At 38.7% G+C, this 16,868-nt stretch overlaps 1 protein-coding gene across 3 annotated transcripts in view; it reads left to right on the top strand.

Moving 5' to 3' along the window:
* INTS4 (integrator complex subunit 4) overlaps positions 1–16,868 on the top strand; it is a 110,481-nt gene that overhangs the window by 14,719 nt on the left and 78,894 nt on the right. For all 3 annotated transcript variants that reach the window (XM_040630903.1, XM_008707380.2, XM_040630902.1), the window contains exons 3-4: positions 6,791–6,908; positions 13,266–13,372. In XM_040630903.1, coding sequence (XP_040486837.1) covers positions 6,791–6,908; positions 13,266–13,372 — 225 coding nt within the window. The remainder of the gene's footprint in view (positions 1–6,790; positions 6,909–13,265; positions 13,373–16,868) is intronic.

Here is a 16,868-nt window from a genome sequence, read left to right as displayed (position 1 = left end):
CCAGCAAGAAAGGGAACAACACAAGCAGGGGGAGTGGGAGAGGAAGAAGCCGCCTCCCAGCAGAGCAGGGAGGCTGGTGCGGGGCTCGATCCTGGGACCCTGGGATCACGCCCTGAGCCGAAGGCAGACGCTTAACAACTGAGCAACCCAGGCACCCCTATTATTAAAATTTTTAATTGAATTATAATATATGGTGTTATTAGGTTCAGGTGTGCAGCATTCTTTTTCAACAACTGTATACATTACTCATTGCTCACCACAAGTGCAGTCAATAACTGTCAACGGACATTATTGTAATATTATTGACTATTCTCTATGCTGTTCTTTTCATCTCAGTGACTAATTATTTTATAACTGGAAGTCTGTACCTCTTAATCCCCTTTATTTCACCCCCCAACAACCACCAATTTGTTCTCTGTATTTAAGTCTTTTTGTTTGTTTCATTTGTTTTGTTTTTTAGATTCCACATATAAGTGAAATCATGGTATTTGTTTTTCTCTGACTTAATACCCTCTAAGTCCATCCATGTTGTTGCAAATGGCAAGATCTCACTCTTTCTTACGACTGCATAATAGTCCATTGTGTATATATACCACGTCTTCTTTTCAGTTCTTGAAGGGTGTTTTTGCTGCATGTAGAATTTTAGATTGGCTGTTATTTTCGTTCAGTACTTAAAATTTATCATTGTATTGTCTTCTGCCTTCCATTGTTTCTGTTGAGAAATCAGATTGTCAGTCTTACTATTGATTCTTTGAGGAATAATCTGTTTCTTTGGTTTCTTTTAAGAGTTTTTGCTTAGTATGGTTTTCAGCAATTTTTCTGTCATGTGCCTACATGTGAATTTCTTTTGATGTATCATATTTGGGGTTCATAGTGCTTATTTTATCATCTGTGCCTCGGTAACTTTTCATCAAAGAGGTTCTTGGCCATTATTTCTTCATATTTTGCTTTTGTCTCATTCTCTCCCTCCTCTCCTTTTGGTTCTCCATTTACATGTGTGATAAGCCATCTCATTTTATTCTGTTCTCTTCTGAGTGTTCATTCCTTTATCTCCTCGGGCTTCATTCAAATCTGTGTCTGATAACTCCAATAAATTGATCCCTCTGGCTGTGTCTTATCCTGTCTATTCATGTTGTCTGATTTGCTAGCATGCTTCATTTCTTATCATATTAGGCAGGTGTATTTCCAAATTTGTTTGTAAAAATAATTTGAGGCTTAGGACAACCTATTTTAATCCAGAGAGTATTTGTTTTGGTCTAGAAATCCAGGAAAAATTCTCATTTCAGGAATTAAGATGATTCAGAGCTGACCTGCAGTCCCTACCAAAGTCTATGTATTTTTATTTTGTTCTTACTCATATTGTTGTAGCTTTTTGGGGTCCTAATCCAAAGTGATGGGGTTTATTAGGTTGCCCCTTCTCACCCTCGTACCCTTAGACTTAAACTCTAGCCATTGCCCTTCTGGCCTCATTTGGCTGTCAGAAGCACTGTTTACTTTGCCCTCATTTCTCCATTCCCTCACTCCCCCAGTTGAAGAAAAAACAGCCCCATACTCTAGGCGAACTTTCCTTGCATGATCCTAGTTCTTTAATTCTTCATTTATCTTTTAGTTTTCTAATACTTTCAAATACACATATGTGTATACACGCACCTGCATATGTCTACATAGATACATATATATGTATGTATCTATATGCATATACATTTGTATGTATATGTGTGTTCTCATACACTTTTTTTTGGACATCCATAGTACTTTTTCTAGTTTTCCTCAGCAGAAAGATTGGTCTGAATTATCCAGCCTTGCCCTTAATAGAAGTGGAAGTTTTGCCAATGTCTTTTGCTGGACTATTGCAGTATACCCTTAATTTGTCTCTCTAGTTTTGCCCCTTCCAACCCAATCATTATATTGAGGTTGGATTGATATTTCAAAAATTCAAATCTGTTAATGTCACTCTCTTATTTATAGTTCATCAAAGGATTTTTATTGCTCTTAGGACAAATATTATTCATTTGTTTATTCAACAGTGAACAAATATGTTGAATTCCTGCTTCATGGTAGGCGTTATCAGAGAGATACTTGCCATAATTCTCAAAAAGATGTGCCTGTTAGTCTCTTAAGCCTCGTCTAGGGGCCCCTGGGTGGCTCAGTTGGTTGGGCGTCTGCCTTTGGCTCAAGTCATGATCCCAGGGTCCTGAGATCGAGCCCCTCATCAGGCTCCCTGAGCAGGGAGCCTGCTTCTCCCACTCTTCCCTGCCTGTGCTCTCTCTTGCTATCTCATCACTACCTCTGTCTCTCAAATAAATAAACAAAATCTTAAAAAATTGCCCGTTTTTTCAGTTCTGAACGTTGTAATATTCTTTCATGACTCAGAGGATTGATTCATTCTTTTTCCTCTGCCTCAAATTAGGTCAGGATCTCTTTGACCGTAATATGTAGTTATTCTAAAGTCCTGTCTGATATGTGATATGCTTTCATAGAACTCTGTGTTTTTTTCTTTACAACTTTGTAATTACTAAATGGATGTTACTTGATAAATGTCTGCCTTGCCCATTAAACTTTAAGTTCCGCTTGGGCAGTGTATCCCCATGGCCTGGTATGGGGTGGCTCCGAGTGTGCCGGAAGTCCATGTTGAACAGATAAGTGGATGAATTATTTACTGACTGAATTAAGGAGAACACTTGGCTCTTCCTTTTCTTGTACTCTTACTTTTATCAGAATGTACATAGTGCTTTCTTGGCATTTTGCTAGTCACTTTTGTGGCTCACAGGCCAGTTGGGGGAATACACAATCGCAAGTAAATAGAATGCACTGTAGGGAAGGGCATGATAAAGGGTTGTTCCAGGTTCCATGTCCAGTTCAGGGATCAGATATGACTTCCTGGGGTTAATACACTTAAGGGACAGGAGTGGGTGGGTGTGGGAGAAAGGGAAGGCAGCCTCAGTAGAGGACTCGTCTTAAGTGGAATTACAGAAGCTTAAAGCAGCATGGCATCACTGGTAGGGAATTGTGGGAGCTGACATAGTGGCCAGATTTGCGGGCCTTTGTGGTATGCTGAGCGGCTCAGACTTCTTCTGTAGAAAACTGGGAGCTTTCGAAGGGTTGTATATATTTTTGTAGAGTTAAAAATTTTATGCTCTTTTTTAAAAATTACAGCAGTTTGGGGCACCTGGGTGGCTCAGTCAGTGAAGTGTCTGCCTTCGGCTCAGGTCATGATCCCAGGGTCCTGGGATCAAGCCCTGCATCAGACTCTCTGCTCAGCGGGGAGTTGCTGCTCCCTATCCTCCCCCCCCCCCCCCCCNCCACTTGTTCTCTCTCGCGTGCTCTCTCTCTGTCAAATAAATAAATAAAATCTTAGAAGATAAATTACAACAGTAATATTTATTGTAACAAATTCAAGCACTGAAGAAGTGTGTAAAAGAATGAGATTTGTCTCTGCAAATAAAAAAGTTTTAAAAATGGGGCTCCTGGGTGGCTCAGTCAGTTGAGTGTCCGACTCTTGACTTCAGCTCAGGTCGTGATCTGATGGGTTGTGGGATTGGACCACATTGGGCTCTGCGATCAGCAGGGAGTCTGCTTGAAAGATTCTCTCCCTCTGCATCTACCCCCTGCTGCCCCGGCTCACACATTCTCTGTCTCTCCAAATAAATGAATAAATCTTTTTTCTTGTTGTTTGTTGGGGTTTTTCGTTTGTTTGTCTTTTAAAATTTATTCATTTGACAGAGAGAGCATGAGCAGCAGAGGGAGAGGGAGAAGCAGGCTCCCCGCTGAGCAGGGAACCTGATGTGGGACTTGATCCCAGGACCCTGGGATCATGACCTGAGCCGAAGGCAGATGCTTAACCAACTGAGCCACCCAGATGCCCCAATGAATAAATCTTAAACAAAAAAAAGTTAAAAAACAAAATGTGCTCTCCAGAGATTACTCTAGAGCAAATCACTGCTAACAGTTTTGTATGCATTTTTCTAGAGTTTTACATACAGCATTTTAGAATTTCCCATATTCTGAGTTTGCACCTTTCTTCTGCCTGGAACTCACTTCCCTAAATCTTCCTGTGGCTCTCTCTCTGACTCAGTTAAGTATCCTTTCAAAAGTGGGTCCTCAGAGTGAACATTCCTCACTGTCCTATCTAGAATAGCCTCCCCACATTACTCTTTAACCCACTGCACACTTTATTTTTCTTCAGAATGTTTACCATGTGAAATCATACGTTCTTTTGCTGGTCTTAGTCATTTGACTATAAGATCTGTGGGAGCAGGAATTTCTTCTGCTTTATTGACCATTGTATCCCCAGTAACTAGAATGATGCTTGGCACATAGTAGGTGCTTCTCGTATGTATGTTGAATGAATAAATTAATTACCATTTTAGATAGAATACAGTACTTTCATGTGATTTTTTTCCAAAAAGTTAACTTTTGTTTGGTAGCTTCACAAACACACAAAAGGAGAGAAAATAATATGAGCTTTCAGGTCTTCTTCATCCAGTTTCAGTGGTTATCAGCCTTTTGCCATTCTTCAGATTATGAGACTGACGCACTGCCCACCGCGCCAAGAAGGCCGCTTGCCATTCTTGTTTTGATGCATTTCCCCCCACTTTTTGGAGGTAGAACAAATCTGAAGCAGTGTATTATTTCACTTGTGTGTACCTAATTATGTATGTTTAACAAATAAAGACTTATTTTAGGACTGTAAAATAAATCCACAACAATCTTTAATAGCATATAATATCTAGTCCATGTTCAGTTTTCACTGATTGTCTTTTTTTAAAGATTTATTTTATTTTTAGAGAGAGAGCGTGTGTGTGTGTGTACACATGTGCATTTGCATGGGGGAGGGGCAGAGGGAGAGGGAGAGAGAGAATCCTCAAGCAGACTCTGCACTGAGCAGGGAGCCCTACATGGGGCTCAATCCCAGGACCCTGAGATGATGACCTGAGCCTAAATCAAGAGTTGGACACTTAACCAACAGAGCCACCCAGGCCCCCCTCACTGATTGTCTAGAAGAAAACTTTGTACAGTTTGTTTGTTCAAAGCAGAATTCACACATTGCATTTGGTTTAACTTACCTATCTTTTTAAGTCTCTTTTAAAAGTCTGTAGCATTTTTGCCCTCCACCTTTTTTTTCATTCCCATGCCATTTTTTTTGTTTTTTGTTTTTTGTTTTTTATTTAAAAACCAGGGCATGTACCCTGTGGAACTTCCAATATTCTAGACTTAACCTTTCATGTGTTTTTATTTGCTCTTTATGGTACTCATCTGAGTACCATATTCACAGCGGTGCCGTTTGGTTTTATTACCCTCTGCATGAAAGGATTGATGATCAGGGAGAGGAAGGGAGGAGGGCACTGATACCTGACTGCGTCCTATGTGCCGTTCCTATGCTAGTCATTTTCCTCTCAGTGCCCTCTGAGGTTGTTACTAGTCCCATGTGACAGACTAGGCTTACAGAGGCTAATTAGCCTGTTAAAGACATAGAGCTTATGTCAAGGCATAGTGAGTCCAGGCTTTACACCTAGATCTGGCTAATTTCAAAGCCCTTTCTCTTTCTTACAGTTAAGGTCTCAAGAAAACGACTTTTCCAAGGGTATATACATGGTAAGAAGAGTGCCAGGATTCTAGGTCTTCCTACCCTGTATCTGTTGCTTCTTCGCCTACTTCAGGTCTCCTTGGTGTGCTTTATCACTTGCTTAGAAACTGTAGGTGGGAGCTGGGGAGTTGGTCATATCTAGAAGGCACTTCATCTTTTGAGTATACATTTAAGTAATTTTGTCTTTTGTATAGAAATGTGCTGACCTAATCTTAGCATTGGCGAGGTCCTTTTTTTTTTTCATTTCATATATATGTATGTTCAATATGTGTATCTACAAAGTGCCACATGTTGTGCTTCATACTTGAGATATGGTGATGAACAAAAGGACATGTTCCTTTTTGACTTTGGGAAAAATTTCTCACCATGGGAATGTTGGTGCAAATTGGAGACCATCTCCCAGTATTGTGGCCGAAAGGGCAAGACTGCTCATTTCTTAGTCTCCCTTGCACCTGCGGTGCAGGCACAAGCCCTAGACCCAGCCAATTAGATTCACTAGCCTCAGACTTCTAATCAGGATGTGGTGATCCAAAAAAGCAGGTAGGGTGAGAGATTGTTTCTTGTGATAGCTGTGGTAGCTGCAGCACCCGGTTTCCAGAGGCTCCAGGAGCAGTGGTGCTGGCGGCAATGTTGGGTGCCCAGTGCTGGCAGTGTTGGTGGGGCAGCTTGCCGCGCCTCATGTCTGATGTAGCCGCACAGTGGAGGAAGGGTACTTTTAATCCTAAAAGTATGTTTCTGGTTGGAAGGTAATGGTATCAGGGCACTTGGGTGGCTCAGTTGGTTAAGGTCTGCCTTCGACTCAGGTCATGATCTCAGGGTCCTGGGATCAAGTCCGGCATCTGGCTCCCTGCTCAGCAGGGAGTCTGCTTTTCCCTCTCCCTCTGGGCCTTCTCCCGGCTTGTGCTCTCTCTTGCTCACTCTTTCTCTCTCAAATAAATAAATAAAATCTTTTAAAAAAAAGGAGAATGTAATGGTATCAGGAAGGCATAGAAAAATTCCCATTCACTTTACAGTAATTTAGGTGTAATGTACTCATTGAGGAAAGCTCTTTCCCCTGGATTTTATAAGATTAATTTTTCAGAAATAAAAGCCTCAGAATACTTGGACCATTGAATCACTTTTGAGATGTTAGTTTCCCATGTTCCTTTTTGTTGGTTAGCTGAGACTAGAGCATCAAGGTAACAACAGCTTCTTTTATTCCAGGAGAATGATCCATCTGTGAGACTGAAAATTGCATCATTGTTGGGTTTATTATCAAAGACTGCAGGATTTTCACCAGACTGCATTATGGATGATGCCATTAACATCCTGCAGAATGAAAGTAAGTTTTAATTTAAAAGCTATATAATCAGAGCAAAAGTCTTTAGTTCCATCTATATAGAATTTAGGATGAAACTTTCTTGTGTTGGTTGTTATTGAAAAGGAATTTGAGTATGATTCAATAAAACACGTACATATATTTACATTAGAGATAAAGTACAGTTTTTCTCTTGAATAGCTATCATTTATTGACTTCTACCAAGTGCCATATACTTAAGGTAGGTTACATATGATAGAAGGTACATATTATTGTCCCTGTATTTTAGGTGGGGAAACCGAAGCTCAGAGAAGTTAACGAACTTGTTCAGGGTTGCACCATATGTGACAGAATGATGTTTTATATGTATGTGGTGTTTTGTTGACTATACCTTGCTAATTCAAACCATGAGAGGTGCTGCCCTGGTCATGTAATCTCTCATAGTTTAGTTCCTATAAAAGTGACATCTAGCTCTCACATGTTATTATTTTCCTATTTGTTCCTCATGGATGCCCACTAAAATTATTCTCGGCTTTTAGGTGAAATGGAAAACTATTTCACCTTTAAAATTCTTTTGATTATTTATCTGGTTTTATTTATGCACAAGATTCTGTTACAGAGTTAGTGCCTTGCTTGCTTTAATATTTATTTTAAAATTAAATTAAAAGAAACCCATTGTTGCTGTTTTCTGAAAATATGATTTTGTGAGAATTGATTATAGTTTCAAAGAATAGTTTTATTTCATCTTGGGGTATACATATTTAAAGAAATGTGACTTTACATATTGGACAACATGTAGTTTATAAATGTAAGAGATTATTGGCGTAATAAAGGGCCAGGAAACTCAGAGACGATCCAAGTTCGTTTATTGTACAATCTTTAATAACAAATACCTTACATATGTGGCCCATTGGCTGAAGTTGAGAATTTTAAAAATGCGTTAGAAATAACTTCATATTAAAATTTTACTTGTACTGAATTTTGACCGAAGATTTTTAATTCACCAAAAACAAAGAATATACCTTTAAAAATTTTTTCCAGAGGGGAGTCTGTTTTAATGAAATGCTAATGTAAAGACAATAAAAAAAATTTTTTAAATAATCTACTTCTCTAAAACAAGGTTTTACATATTGCCTTTTACTTATATACGTTTCGTATGTTTGTACTTACAGTGAATGTACTATTTTGTGTTTTACTATACTCAATGTTAAATTTTTTCCATGTTTCTATATCACCTTCATAATATTTGAGGTGTCGATAATATGTTAAATACTAACTGATACAGTAGCATGTTTCTAAGTTTTTGCTCTTGCAGATAGTGGCAAGAAAATTAAATGTATCACCTGGATGGCTCAGTCGGTTCAGCGTCTGCCTTCAGCACAGGTTATGATCTCAGGGTCCTGGAATCAAGTTCTGCATCAGGCTCTCTGCTCAGCAGGGAGTCTTCTCTCTCTACCCCTCCCCCCTGTTCATGCTCTCTTTCTGCTTCTCTCTCTAATAAATAAATAAAATCTTTAAGAAAAATAAAAAACAAAAACAACAAAACAATTACATTGCCTTAGTACAATTGTATCCTTTCTTTCCCTGGAAAGTTCTTATAGAAGCTGGCTGTATACCTGTAAGAAATTCACACTTTAAGGTTCGGGATTTCATAGAGCCATAGACTTAATCAGCTATAAATGGCCTTATAGAGATCATCGTGTCTAATTCCTTCATTTTGCAGATGATAGAAACTTAGTTCCAGAGAGATGAAGTGAGTCGAAGTGAGTTCATTTAGCTAAGGAGTAGCAGAACTGAGAACTTAGGCAGTGCTCTTTCTTACAGACCATGGTTTAACTGAAACACTTTGTGTCTAAAATAGAAACATTGTAAGACTCATTTATGGAACATAAGAAGTAGGAAGATCGGTAGGAGAAGAAAGGGGAGAAGAAGGGGGGGGGTAAACAGAAGGGGGAATGAACCAAGAGAGACTATGGACTCTGGGAAACAAACTGAGGGCTTCAGAGGGGAGGGGGGCGGGGGAATGGGATAGGCTGGTGATGGATATTAAGGAGGGCACGTATTGCATGGTGCAGTGGGTGTTACATGCAATTAATGAATCATGGAACTTTACATCAAAAACTGGGGATATACTGTATGGGGACTAACAATATAATAAAAAAAATTATTAAATAAAAAAATAAAAGAAACATTTTAAGAGTTAATTTGGATGCAAACCTCGTCCTAACCTTAAAAAAGAAAGAGACTCAAATTATGCAGTATACATGGAAATAGCTGTTTTGCTTTTTGTTAAATATTCTAAGGTTTCTTTCTTTTTTTAAAGTATTTATTTATGTACTTATTTATTTATTTCAGAGAGAGAGAGAGAGCACACAAGCAGGAGGGGCAGAGGGAGAGAGAATCCTAAGCAGACTGAGCATAGAGCCTGATATGGTTCTCAATGCCACAACCATGAGATCACGTCCTGAGCTGAAACCAAGATTCAGATGTTTAACCGACTGAGCCACCCAGGTGCCCCTGTTTTTTTCAGGAAGAGAGAGAGAGAGTGTGAGCGTGCATCAGTGGGAGTGGAGGGGCAGAAGGAAAGGGAAAGAATCTTGAGCAGACTCCACGCTGAGTGGTGTTATATAGGGCCAGGGAACTCAGACAGTCCCTCGATCTCATGACCCCGAGGTCATGACTGAGTTGAAACCAAGAGTTAGGTGCTCAACTGACTGAACCATCCAGGCACCCCATTCTAAGTTTCTTACTTAATTGTCTCAGAGATTTAATCTAGGTCTCCTGGTTTCTAGTTCCTGGCCTACCTAGATTCAGAGTAGAAGATAGAACTGGGAGGGACCATAAAGATCATCTAGTTCAGGCCCTTTACTTCATTGCTGAGGAACATGAACTACAGGGATGTAAAGTGATTGCTAAAGTCACCCTGTATTTGTGGCTTAGAGTAAGGCACAAACTAGAATTAGGAGTCTTTCATTTATCAGTCTAGTGTGCACTTTCAAATCCAACCGTGTGGGCCACCCTCTGGACCAGAAGTCCTTCATTTCAGTTCATTAGATGTATGAGTTGCTCTGGACTAGGCACTTTGAGGGTGTCAGGCATCTCTGCCTCTCTAGTACATGTTACACCAGCAATGAAAACACAAAGCTTGTAGAGCAGTTATAATTAGATAACTGTGGCAACAGAAGAGAAGGTGAGATGAGTGCTGACTGGTGGAGTCTCGAAAGGCTTAGTGAAGAGTTACATTTGAAAAGGCAGAGGTGGGCAAGAGTAGTGTCAAGAAGTAGGAACATCGTGATAAAAGGTAGAGAACCGGGTAAGTATAAGAGATATTTGAAAAACTGAATTGTTTTCATGAGAGATCATCAGGAAGTGAGGGGCCTTAGGAGGATAAACTGGCAAAGTGTTTTGAAGCCAAAAGGTAAGTAGTCTTGAGTGCTGAGGATTTTGAATGTTACTTTGTGAAGTTTTTTTGAGCAAGGGCATGGAATAATCAAGTCTAGTTTTAGAAAGGTAACTTGGTGACTCTGAGGAATTTTGTTTGATGAACTAGATCATTTAGAGAAGAAATGTTGAGGATTTATTTATTATCCATGTGGAGATATTCATCCAACCTGTAGTTGTAATATAGGTCTGCAACTCAGGAAAGAGACTAGGGCGTAAGATTTAGATTAGATTTGTGATTTATCAGAAGCAAGAGTTAAGCTTAAAAATGCTTAGCCAACAGGGCACCTGGGTGGCTCAGTTTGTTGGGCATCTGCCTTCAGCTCAGGTCATGATCTCAGGGTCCTGGGATCAAGCCCCATATAGGGCTCCCTGCTCAGCAGGGAGTCTGCTTCCGCCTCTGCCCAACCCCTCTCCCCTACTTGTGCTCTCTCAGTCTCTCTCAAATAAATAAAATCTTAAAAAAGGTTTAGTTAATTTTTCATGGATGTTATGTAGAATCATTTTGTACAGGTAAAGGGTGGTGTGGTAGTGTTGGAGATTTCTTCATGTCTCTTCTTTGTTCTAGAAGTACCTTTTCTCCTTGTGGCCTCTTTTGTATTGGATACTTGATGATCTTCAGTTTTGCATTTAAATTTAAGACAAGGAACTAAAAAGCTGATTGGTAGTTCTGTGTGAAGTTCTGTGTCAATTGGTAGCCTCTGTACTAGGATGATCCTCTTTGGAGGACTTTTAAATGTTTGTGTCTTTCATGTTTTTCTGTGGGGCCCATCAGTTTTTCCATTTCAGAGTTCATGAATCTCCTGCTGGGAAGACAGACAGATGCCTGACTGCAATGTTTTTTGGAGTCAAAGCTGCTGAAGGGGGCTAAGGAGAGAGGGGAAGTGTCTCATTTATCAGTATGTTACTATCTCTTAATCTCCTCTTCTTCACTATGTCTTCCCCCCTGCTCTCATCTGATGTCCCCCATATTGGGAATTTTCTAGTCTAATTTCTGTATATAATGAACTTCCTATTTCAGTCGCCACTTGGCTGTGTAGTATAGGGAGGGAGGCAGAGGTCCATCTGCTTCTTACAGAGACCTCAGATAAATCCCTGCCTTATCCCCAATTTTTGCTTTTTGTTGTTGTTGCTTTAAATCTCCCAATTCCTGAATCTTTTTATGGTGCTATGGCTAGAATTCATTTGCTTTGTAGGGATATCCTCTTCAGTAGGCATTTACTATTAGATTTCTCCATTTTGCCAGAGCTTTTTTTTTTTTTTTTCAATCGTGATGTTTTTTTATCTCTGAAAAATTTGCCTTTCTTAAGTACTTACCTTTATTCCTATGAGGTTTGTTTTTATTTTTGTTTTTTGTTTTTCATGGTTTTTTTGGTCTGTGTAGGTTTATACTTTTTAATTTCTTTACTCTTATACTAATGAAGTTTTAGAAAGAATAATAGAAGATGGGTTCACTCTATTATATTTAACTAGAAGTCTTATTAAGAGGTTATGTAGCCAGTGTTTTGTTTTGTTTTGTTTTCTTTCTTTTTTTTTTTTTTGAGATCTTATTTTTAAGTAATCTCTACCCCCAGTGTGGGGTTTGAACTCAGAACCCTGAGATCAAGAGTTGCATGCTCAACCGACTAAGGCAGCCAGGTGCCCCCCATCCGTGTTTTCTGGGCTTTAGTCATTTTATATGTGATCTACACCATTTTTGACAAACTTGTTTCACATCTGTACTGTGATTTACTTCATATTTTTCTTAAATGGACAATTTTTTTTAGTTAATTTAAAGAGACTATCTTAATGGGTAAAAGGCAATTAGTGTCACATGACATTAATAGATAGTAACTACAATTTTTATTATGAACATTAAAACATACATAATTATTAATGTAAAAATGATTATCCGAATGCTGCCTAAAATCCTCTTGTATACAGCCAGCATGAAAAGAACCATAATTTGGAACAATAAAAGAGAATTTAGACAAAGAAGAGAATCTGGCTGATTGATACTGATTTATTTGGATTTGGCTATTTGCCCACTCACTAAACCTTCATGGAGCATATAATAAGTTGTGCTAGGTTCAGAGAATACAAAGATGAATAAGACACAATCATTGCCTTCAGGGATCTTTCAGTCTCTTGGTTTAGTCTGATGTGAAAATAAGTATAGGAAAGTGTTAGAGCTGATGTACAGGGTGCAGTGGAAGCACAAAGGAGGAAATAGTTCTTGTTGGGGAAGAAGGAAAAGTTCTGTATAGCAGGTACAAGATTACTAGGTGCTTCCCGGGGAGTGGGGTTGAGAATGGAGTTGGGTGTGGGTGGAGGCATTCTAGGGAAGTTAGCCTGAGCAAAGATAGGGGCACATGAAATCATAAGTAATTGGAAAAAAGGGTGCTAGAGGAGATAAAGAGATGAGGCTAGAAAGGCAGGCAGAGCTAGACCTCATGGAAGGCCTGGTATGTATGTGTGTATGTATGCCCTGCTAAGGAATTTGGGTTTTATCTGGAAGGCAGTGAAAAGCCCTTGAGTTAATCAAGCACTAATCAGTTTTGGAGTACTGTACCCAGTCTTGTGGAGGATTCATGTTTTATTATTTTATTTTTTAAAAAGATTTTATTTATATGAGAGACAGAAGCAGGGAGAGGGGCAGAAGGGGAGAGAAAGGGAGAAGCAGACTCCCCATTGAGGGGCCCAACGGAGGGCTCAGTCTCAGGACCCCTGAGATCATGACCTGAGCCGAAGTTAGGTGCTTAACTGACTCAGCCACTCAGGTGCCCCAGATTCAAAGTTTTAGACACGAGCCCTTCAGGAACTTAGCTTTTGGTTGAGGGGAATTCAAGGATCAAGTAGAGGAACCTTGCTAACAAAAATTTACATTTTTTACCCAAGTAAAGTTTCCCTAGTGATCTCCTTTTGAAATTCTGCAACCCAACTTTTCATCTTCCTTTTTAGAGTCTCATCAAGTCTTAGCTCAACTGTTGGACACTTTACTTGCAATTGGCACTAAACTGCCAGAGAATCAAGCCATCCAGATGCGGTTAGTTGATGTAGCCTGCAAGGTAAGAGCATAATGGTTAAATACAGGGTTGCTTCTTTCTTGAATAGTTTGCATTGCCTGAAGGTGTAGTATGAGCTGTAAGATCTGCTTAGCTCCATCCTGAATCTGTAACTGAGATTTGCCAAGGACGTTTAATGGTTTTAAGAGCTGCCTCATCCTTTTGTTTCTTGATGTTGGATTAGGTATAAAGCTGAGCAATTTGTTACAAAATGAACTTCCTCATCCTGCCAAAAGAAATGAAAATTATTGTAGTAGGGGCCATGTATATGTGCTTAAATAATTACATGCACACTGCTAGTTAAGGTAGTTTGTATCTAGCTTTTTATGTGTTCTCTGCAGTCCTTTAGGTGAGTACTGTTATCACTGTTTTTTACAGAGGTGGCCATAGCAGTTTAGGGAGTTTAACTTGCCCAGTCTTTCACAGCTGGGTAGTGGTAGAACCAGGATGTAAACTCTAGTTACTCTGATTCTAAAGCCCATGTTCTTTTTGTTACGCTTTATTGCCTCAATAGGCAGACCAACAAAGAAACAAATGTTGGGCAAGATTTTTTTTAGTATTTTTCTAACTATAAAAGAAATACATGTGTATTAGTTGTGCCTTTTGATTTAATAAGGACCTTTAATTAGCTGCCTTTTGTACATAACGGCTTCTAAACCTTGCAGGATTGGTTTTACTTTTAATCTTTCTGATGAATTTATTTTGAGAATATAAGAAGACAAATGTATTTGAATTGTGGAAGAATATTATATTTATGGAATTAGAAAACTATTTCTGAGCCCCAGGAAAAAGAGTGTTTCATTTATCTTAATAAACAACAACAAACAAAGCCAAAGCACTTTGACAAGTACAATATTAAAAGTCTAAATGGAAAAAACTAGGGCTTGTGTGTTTGAGAAAGTATATATCCATGTAAGAGAATAACATGTCTGTGAGGGTGTGCTTGTGAGAAAAATGTCCTATGAAGTGGATTATTAATGCTTGAGATAAGTTTCTTCAATTTGCTTTAAATAAACATTTTATTATAAAAATTTATATTCAAGATTAAAGAACTACACTTATAATTCACTGTCCAGAGGTGACCATTATTAGCCTTTTGGTGTATTGCTTTCTAATTTTTTTCTGCACATAGATCATTACTACTTTTTAAACATACAGCTCTAATCATAATTTATATATAATTTTGCATTTTGCTTTTTCATTGACATTATAACAAATATTTTATATATTGTAGACCTTTTCAATGGGTATATGATATTTTGTTCAATAATTAAACTATAATTTACCTAACCATTCTCCTATTGTTGGACATTTGTATTGTAATACTGCAGTGAATATTGTTAGTCTAAAATATTTTCTGTGTTTAGGTTTATTTCCTAAACATAGTAGAATTACTAGTTGAAAGCATTTAGGATTTTTTTTTTAAGGCCCTTGATACTTCTTGCCAAATTGGTTCCCAAAGTGTTCCAGTTTGTGTGACCACCAGCAGTATATGAGAGTGCCTAATTTCACTGTATCACTCTAGCATTGGATATTACTTTTTTTTCCCCCCATTCCCCTTCACCCATTTTGCCCATTCCTCCAACCCCTCCCCTCTGGCAACCATCTGTTTGTTCTCTGTATTTATAGGTCTGATTCTGCTTTTTGCTTGTTTATGGTTTGTTTTCGATTCCATGTGTAAGTGAAATCATACGGTGTTTATCTTTCTCAGTCTCACTTATTTCACTTAGCAAATATCCTCTAAGTCCATCCATACTGTGGTAAATGGCATGTCTCATCCTTTTTTGTGGCTGCATAATACTCCAGCGTGCCCACATGTGGTGTGTGTGTGTGTGTACATGTGCACACACATAGATACACTGTATCTTCTGTGTCCACTCATCTAACTATGGACACTTAGGTTGCTTTCATATCTTAGCTATTGGAAACAACGCTGCAGTAAACATAGTGAAGCATATATCTTTTTGAATTAGTGTTTTCATTTTCTTTGGGTAATACCCAGTAGTAGAATTATTAGATTGTATGGTATTTCTGTTTTTAATTTTTTGAGGAACCTCCATACTGTTTTTTACAGTGATTGTACCAATTTAAATTCCCACCAACAACGTATGATCCATATCCTTGTCAACACTTGTTATTTCTTGTCTTTTTTATTTTCACCATTCTAACAGGTATAAGGTGATACCTCATTGTGGTTTTGATGTGCATTTCCCTGATGACTAGTGATGTTGAGCATCTTTTCATGTTATCTTTTGGGAGTCTGTTTGTCTTCTTTGGAAAAATGTCTATTCATGTCCTCTGTCCAACATTTTTTTTTTTAAAGATTTATTTATTTGAGAGAGAGCACATGAGCAGGGGACAGGGGCAGAGGCAGAGGGAGAGGCAGACTCCCTGCTAAGCTGGGAGCCCAATGTGGGGCTCGATCCCAGGACCCTGGGATCAACCTGAGCCGAAAGCAGATGCTTAATTGACCGAGCCACCTAGGCACCCCACCTCTGTCCATTTTTTAATTGGATTGTTTTTTGGTGTTGAGTTGTAGAAGTTCTTTATATATTTTGGATATTAATCCCTTATTGGATATATCATTTGCAAATATCTTCTCCCATTTAGTAGGTTTCCATTTTGTTTGATGGTTTCTTTTGTTGTGCAAAAGCTTTTTCTTTTGTTGTAGTTCTAGTAGTTTATTTTTGCTTTTGTTTCCCTTGCCCTAGGAGACATATCTGGAAAAATGTTGCCATGGCCTATGTCAGAGAAATTACTGTGTATGTTCTAAGATTTAGTCATTTCAGGTCTCATTTAGATCTTTAATCCATTTTGAGTTTATTTTTGTGTATGGTGTTAGAAAGTGGTCCAGTTTAATTCTCTTACGTGTAGCTGTCTAGTCTTCCCAATGCCATTCACTGAAGATGCTGTCTTTTCCCCGTAATATTTTCCACAATATGTCCATATCACCCAAAGTGATCTACAGATACGATGCAGTCCCTGTCAGAATACCAACAGCATTTTTGACAGAACAAATGATATTAAAATTTGTATGGAACCACTAAAGACCCTGAATAGCTAAAGAAATCTTAAGAAAGAAAAAACAAAGCTGGAGGTATCACAATTTCACATTTCAAGATATACTACAAAGCTGTAATAACCAAAACAGTATGGTACTGGCACAAAAATAGACACCTAGATCAATGGAACAGAATAGAAAGCCCAGAAATAAATCCACACTTATCTGGTCAGTTAATCTATCACATGACAAAGGTGTGGATATTAATGTTTTAAAACAGAAGGGACTCCTGGAAGGCCTAGTCGGTTAAGCATCTGCCTTCAGCTCAGGTCATGATCCCAGGGTCCTGGGATTGAGTCCCACATCGGGTTCCTTGCTCATTGGAGAGCCTGCTTCTCCTTCTGCCTCTGCTGCTCACCCTGCTTGTGCTCTCTCTCTCTGTATCTCTCTCTCTCTGACAAATAAAATCTTTAAAAAACCAAACAAACAAAAAAACAG

The sequence above is a fragment of the Ursus maritimus genome, unplaced genomic scaffold (assembly GCF_017311325.1).
Source record: "Ursus maritimus isolate PB19 unplaced genomic scaffold, ASM1731132v1 scaffold_16, whole genome shotgun sequence".
Lineage (NCBI taxonomy): Eukaryota > Metazoa > Chordata > Mammalia > Carnivora > Ursidae > Ursus > Ursus maritimus.
The sequence above is the reverse complement of the archived record's forward strand: the minus strand, read 5'-3'. Positions and strand labels throughout refer to the sequence as shown.